This window comes from Xiphophorus hellerii, unplaced genomic scaffold, assembly GCF_003331165.1.
Source record: "Xiphophorus hellerii strain 12219 unplaced genomic scaffold, Xiphophorus_hellerii-4.1 PGA_scaffold_73__1_contigs__length_124999, whole genome shotgun sequence".
NCBI lineage: Eukaryota > Metazoa > Chordata > Actinopteri > Cyprinodontiformes > Poeciliidae > Xiphophorus > Xiphophorus hellerii.
The window spans coordinates 35,469-42,400 of record NW_022587648.1 but is presented as its reverse complement, the minus strand read 5'-3'; the positions used below and the strand labels follow the sequence as shown (position 1 = coordinate 42,400).

The following is a 6,932-nucleotide window of genomic DNA, read 5'->3' as shown; positions in this document are numbered from 1 at the left end:
CCTGGTGACATAGCGAGTAACAAGCCAATCACAACTCTCTCTTTTCTATTTGTTTCAAGTTTCTTTTGGATCCAGCCATTGTTTCATACAACCAGATTAATCAGAATTTATGTATCAGAATCACAAACATTTTAAACTTGTTTATTCATTGTAAAGCTTCATGTTGTTTTCACGTTGCCTATTTTACATATATTGTCCAGTTGATGTCACAGTAGAGCAAATGAAGCACCGCGGTGCATCGGCTCATGAGTCGAATGATTGGATGGAGTTCCTCAGGGCTTTTAAAAATGTGGACTAAAATGAAATTTGAATATAATTTATAGTATTTGTTTAAAATCCGTTCATTTGAGAATTCTCCAAATGCCAGCTGGATATGTCGATTCATCTATATCTCTGTCTACGCTCTTGAATTTTCAAATGGTTTTTTGTTAATTTCTGCCTTAAACGATTTACTTCAGTAAAGTTAACAATTACTCTTTTTCTCTGTTTTCTTCTCCAGATTCCCTGAAGTGTAACGTTTATAACCAGGAGAGGAGATCCACTCTGGACCAGGAGGAGTTAGAACCTGTGCAGGTGAAACAAGAACAGGAAGAGCCTGAATATCATCAGATAAAAGTGGAAGAGAAAGAAGTTTACTGCAGTCAGGCTGAAGAACAGATTGAATTAAAACAGGAGACTGATACCTGCATGGTGGTTCCTGTTGATGAGCATACAGACCACATTGAATCAGAACCAAACAGGAACCAAGTCATCTTCCAGGAAGCTAAGAACCAAAATCAGGAAAGAAGAAAACCTTTCTCATGTGTCATCTGTAAAAAGCGTTTGACTTTCAAATCTGTTTTTGATGCTCACATGAGAACTCATACGGGTGAAAAGCCGTTTTCATGTGTGAACTGTGGAAAAAGTTTTAGTCGAAAACTTAGTTTAACTCAGCACATGATGATTCACACTGGTGAAAAGCCGTTTTCATGTGTGAAATGTGGAAAAAGTTTTAGTCGAAAACTTAGTTTAACTGAGCACATGATGATTCACACTGGTGAAAAGCCGTTTTCATGTGTGACCTGTGGAAAAGGTTTTTGTCAAAAACAGGTTTTAACTCAGCACATGATGATTCACACAGGTGAAAAGCCATTTTCATGTGTGAATTGTGGAAAAAGTTTTTGTCAAAAACGGCATTTAACTCAGCACATGATGACTCACACAGGTGAAAAGCCATTTTCATGTGTGAATTGTGGAAAAGGTTTTAGTCGAAAACAGCATTTTACTCGGCACATGATGATTCACACTGGTGAAAAGCCATTTTCATGTGTGAATTGTGGAAAAGGTTTTAGTCACAAACAGCATTTAACTCAGCACATGATGATTCACACTGGTGAAAAGCCGTTTTCATGTGTGAAATGTGGAAAACGTTTTAGTCGAAAACAGGATTTAACTCGGCACATGATGAGTCACACTGGTGAAAAGCCGTTTTCATGTGTGACCTGTGGAAAACGTTTTAGTCAAAAACCTAGTTTAACTCAGCACATGATGATTCACACTGGTGAAAAGCCGTTTTCATGTGTGAATTGTGGAAAAATGTTTAGTCAAAAACTTAGTTTAACTCAGCACATGATGATTCACACAGGTGAAAAGCCGTTTTCATGTGTGAACTGTGGAAAAAGTTTTAGTCGAAAACTTAGTTTAACTGAGCACATGATGATTCACACTGGTGAAAAGCCGTTTTCATGTGTGACCTGTGGAAAAAGTTTTTGTCAAAAACAGGTTTTAACTCAGCACATGATGACTCACACTGGTGAAAAGCCGTTTTCATGTGTGAATTGTGGAAAAAGTTTTAGTCAAAAACAGCATTTAACTCAGCACATGATGACTCACACAGGTGAAAAGCCATTTTCATGTGTGAATTGTGGAAAAGGTTTTAGTCACAAACATCATTTAACTCGGCACATGATGACTCACACTGGTGAAAAGCCATTTTCATGTGTGAATTGTGGAAAAGGTTTTAGTCAAAAACAGCATTTAACTCTGCACATGATGATTCACACTGGTGAAAAGCCGTTTTCATGTGTGACATGTGGAAAAAGTTTTAGTCAAAAACAGGATTTAACTCGGCACATGATGATTCACACTGGTGAAAAGCCATTTTCATGTGTGAATTGTGGAAAAGGTTTTAGTCGAAAACAGCATTTAACTCTGCACATGATGATTCACACTGTTGAAAAGCCGTTTTCATGTGTGAAATGTGGAAAAAGTTTTTGTCAAAAACAGGTTTTAACTCAGCACATGATGACTCACACTGGTGAAAAGCCGTTTTCATGTGTGAAATGTGGAAAAAGTTTTTGTCAAAAACTTAGTTTAACTCAGCACATGATGATTCACACAGGTGAAAAGCCGTTTTCATGTGTGAACTGTGGAAAAAGTTTTAGTCGAAAACTTAGTTTAACTGAGCACATGATGATTCACACTGGTGAAAAGCCGTTTTCATGTGTGACCTGTGGAAAAAGTTTTTGTCAAAAACAGGTTTTAACTCAGCACATGATGACTCACACTGGTGAAAAGCCGTTTTCATGTGTGAATTGTGGAAAAAGTTTTAGTCAAAAAAAGCATTTAACTCAGCACATGATGACTCACACAGGTGAAAAGCCATTTTCATGTGTGAATTGTGGAAAAGGTTTTAGTCACAAACATCATTTAACTCGGCACATGATGACTCACACTGGTGAAAAGCCATTTTCATGTGTGAATTGTGGAAAAGGTTTTAGTGAAAAACAGCATTTAACTCTGCACATGATGATTCACACTGGTGAAAAGCCGTTTTCATGTGTGACATGTGGAAAAAGTTTTAGTCAAAAACAGGATTTAACTCGGCACATGATGATTCACACTGGTGAAAAGCCATTTTCATGTGTGAATTGTGGAAAAGGTTTTAGTCGAAAACAGCATTTAACTCTGCATATGATGATTCACACAGGTGAAAAGCCGTTTTCATGTGTGAACTGTGGAAAAAGTTTTAGTCGAAAACTTAGTTTAACTCAGCACATGATGATTCACACTGGTGAAAAGCCGTTTTCATGTGTGAATTGTGGAAAAAGTTTTAGTCAAAAACAGCATTTAACTCTGCACATGATGATTCACACTGATGAAAAACCATTTTCATGTGTGACCTGTGGAGAAAGTTTTCGTCACAAGGTGAGTTTAATTCACCACTTGAGGCGTCACACAGGTGAAAAGCAGTAGAAGTATTTTCCATACATGTTCTATGTTGAGGTTCACTATAGAACTGATTTGGTTTAAAACTAGAATGAAAGACTGGAGGGGTTTTGTTGGGTAAATTGTGTTACTAGTATTATCAAATATTCGTTGTATTATGTAGTCTTGTAGTTACATTTAGACATTGTTTGCCATATATGCTTTTACTCTTTATTCTTAGTATAAGTAATACTTCTGTGTGTTAAATAATTCTGATTCTTTCCTAAGGCTTCCTTGAGAGAGAGAGGTGATAGATACTCTCAGCAGGACTCCCTGGGAAATGGAGGTGTTAAATGCTCCCAGCAGAGTTTTACAAGCCTGACAATAAACTCTGCTCTGTGTTTCTTTGTGATACAAAGCCGTTGCTTTGAGGCTATACAATGTGTCCGATTCAACGCCGTGCTTGGAGCAAAAGGGATCTAGAGTATAGATAACATGTGTCTAGACTAGTGAATGTCATTAGCGCTGCAACGATGTGCCCCTCCATCCTTTTAGAGTTGCAGCGCCCCGTGTGGCAGGGTTCCTGAAGAGCAATAAAAAGAGAGGAACAGACAGATGTGTTTCAGAGCGGTTGGAGATTTGTAACTGAAAGCACATCTCTGTCTGCTCTCCTCGCGAGAAACAAAGAATCTAACTCTCTTGTCTTTCCTGTGTTTTGTTTAATAGGTATTTAGACCTGACAGGTTTCATGTCTATAAAGCTGAAAATTGTTGTATTTGTTAAATGTGATCATTTGGATACTTGGAGATGTGCAACCATGACACATTTTCCATCAGAGATGCTTTCTTGTTTTTTTTTTGCATATTCTGTATCAAAAAACAATAATGATAAACTGTATGTTATTCTATTAACATACAGTTTATGTCAAACTGTATGTTGTGTGTGTACAACGTGAAGAGCAGAGGGCTCAGCACACAGCCCTGAGGAGTGCCAGTACTGATGCTGATAGATGAAGAGGCTTGGGGGCCCACTGACTATTTCATTCATTAACAGAGTTTGACCGGACATGGACTCCCTTCCAGAACATTCTCACATGATTGGACTTGAGGGATTGATTTGTATTATTCTGTACAATAGAGAGAGTTAGTGGGGTTTATTTTAAAAGTTTTTAAAATCAAAACTAGAATGTACAGAATTGAGTGGGGGTTTTTTTTAAATCTGGAAAAAAATATTTGCGATATTTTTGTCTTTAAAGTAAAATGAGATTGAGTTTTCTTTCAAATTATATTAACCAGTTTTACTCTGATTAAAATCTTTTCAAATGAAATAAAATGGATTTGTACTTGAAGGAAAATGCAAGATTCACCACAAATTAATTTTCCTGCTTTCATTGCCAGAGCCGGCACAAGGCATAGCAAACTAAGCAGCCACTAAGGGCCCCAGGGCCACTAGGGGGCCCCCTCAGTGGAGCTGATTTTATTTATTTTTCTTTGTAATAATTTCTGTCATAATATCAAAACCACACAATGTCACTATTAAGTGGTTTGTTTTTACAATAATATATATTTGATAATGTATGTAGAAATTATTTCTTTATTGATAGAAAGAAACAATATGCTCTTGGCGGCCCCTGGTGGCCGCGGCAGGTACCGCACGCTTCGCTGGTAACATGAGCCTCATCCAAACGTGAAAAGCTCCGGTCAGAAGACAAGTCAGCAAAACAATGTCTCCACAAAGGACTTATCCTTCAGGAAGGGAGAAAAGAAAGGAAGAATAGAAAAAAGCCAAGATAAAGGTTTGTTTTAATGTGTCTTGGTAATGTCATGTAAAAGATTTGTAAAGCTGCTAACAGAAAATTAGCTTGAATGGTCCAGTTCAACAGCCCAACATTTATAGGGTTTTGTGCTTGCGTGAACCTGAGTTTAAACTTTAAACGAGTTGATTCTCATGGTTGGCTCTGTATATTTCTCAGGTATTTTTGGCTTCAAAACTCCGTGTTTGATAAGGTTTGATAAAAATAACTTAAACTTCTCAATGTTTGACATTGTCTAGCAAAATGTTTTTACGTCAGGCTACATAGCTGCTACATGGATGAGCTGCTCTATGCTGTAGTTGGTGATTTGTTGTTTGCTGCTGAGCATAATAATTTTGTGGCTAAAACAAACATTATTTTTACATCAAATTCTAAGTTATGTTAAAATCATTTGAAGGCTCAGAATCAGTCCAGTACTGGTACCGGTCCACATTGTAGGGGAGAAAGACTCACCTGGTATAAATTGCATTTTTAGCTATTTGTTAGATTTTAAATTTCTTATTTTCATATGTACTCATTTATCTTACTTTAATTTGCTTTTTCTTGCAGCTGTTAACTTCTGTAACTAGGGTTTCCCAAGTCTGAATAAAAAGAGGAGCAGCGAGAGGGGAAATTTAGAGTGAATTGCAATAGACACTGTTTCAAAGTTATAATAATTTATTAAAATAAAAACAGTAAAATTAAATAATACTTCTATGTAAATGAGAAGAAGTTAGGAGAAACTAAGCTGAGTTGCCGAGGCTTGGCGGTAGGTGCTGACAGGTTCTGGATCGGAGGCTCCCGAGCAAAGAATCACCAAACACCGTGACGTCACACACTCGTTGGATTTCCCTCCATCGATTTATGTTGATCACGGGACAGCCACAGCAACAGGGGGCGCCACCATCTGGGCCAAACGCACCACCTTCAATCCTCAGAGCTAAAAAAGAAAAAAATACAAACTATTATTAAAATACCGGTAGAAAAATCAAATAGATAAAACCGGTAAAAGTCTTTTACACTCGACCACCAGCACCGCACAATTCAGTGAACAAGCCGGTGCTGATCGGCTCTCAATAAGCCACAGGATGGGCGGAACCAGCGGTAACTCCGAACAAAGCAGCAGCGATCATTGTGGATATACGGAAACTATAAACCATCGTCTTCCAGGAAGAAATGTGGTCGGTAAAAATCCTGAACGATCGTGATTGGCGATTACTTAAACGTTTGGTCAAATCAAATCGAAGAAAAAAACAACAGCAGAACTCAGGAGTATGTTTAATTGTGAACGCAAAAGCATTTCCACACGCACAATGCGAAGGGAACTCAAGGGGTTGGGATTGAACAGCTGTGTAGCCGTAAGAAAACCTCTAATCAGAAAGGCTAACCAGAAAAAAAGGCTTCAATTTGCTAGGGAGCATAAAGATTGGACTCTGGAGGAATGGAAGAGGGTCATGTGGTCTGATGAGTCCAGATTTACCCTGTTCCAGAGTGATGGGCGCATCAGGGTAAGAAGAGAGGCAGGTGAAGTGATGCACCCATCATGCCTAGTGCCTACTGTACAAGCCTGTGGGGGCAGTGCTATGATCTGGGGTTGCTGCAGTTGGTCAGGTCTAGGTTCAGCAACATTGTGTGCCCAAAGAATGAGGTCAGCTGACTACCTGAATATACTGAATGACCAGGTTATTCCATCAATGGATTTTGTCTTCCCAAATGGAACGGGCATATTCCAAGATGACAATGCCGGGATTCATCGGGCTCACATTGTGACAGAGTGGTTCAGGGAGCATGAGACATCTTTTTCACACATGGATTGGCCACCACAGAGTCCAGACCTTAACCCCATTGAGAATCTTTGGGATGTGCTGGAGAAGGCTTTGCGCAGTGGTCAGACTCTCCCATCATCAATACAAGATCTTGGTGAAAGATTAATGCAACACTGGATGGAAATAAA

The 6,932-nt window shown here is 38.5% G+C and overlaps 1 protein-coding gene across 1 annotated transcript; it reads left to right on the top strand.

Moving 5' to 3' along the window:
• Positions 1-870: 870 nt before the first annotated feature.
• LOC116716605 (zinc finger protein 850-like) lies at positions 871-3,836 on the top strand (the record flags this gene model as incomplete). Its single annotated transcript, XM_032557427.1, has 1 exon — positions 871-3,836. A coding segment is annotated over one exon (2,364 nt), but the record flags the coding sequence as incomplete, so codon positions are not given.
• Positions 3,837-6,932: the final 3,096 nt, after the last annotated feature.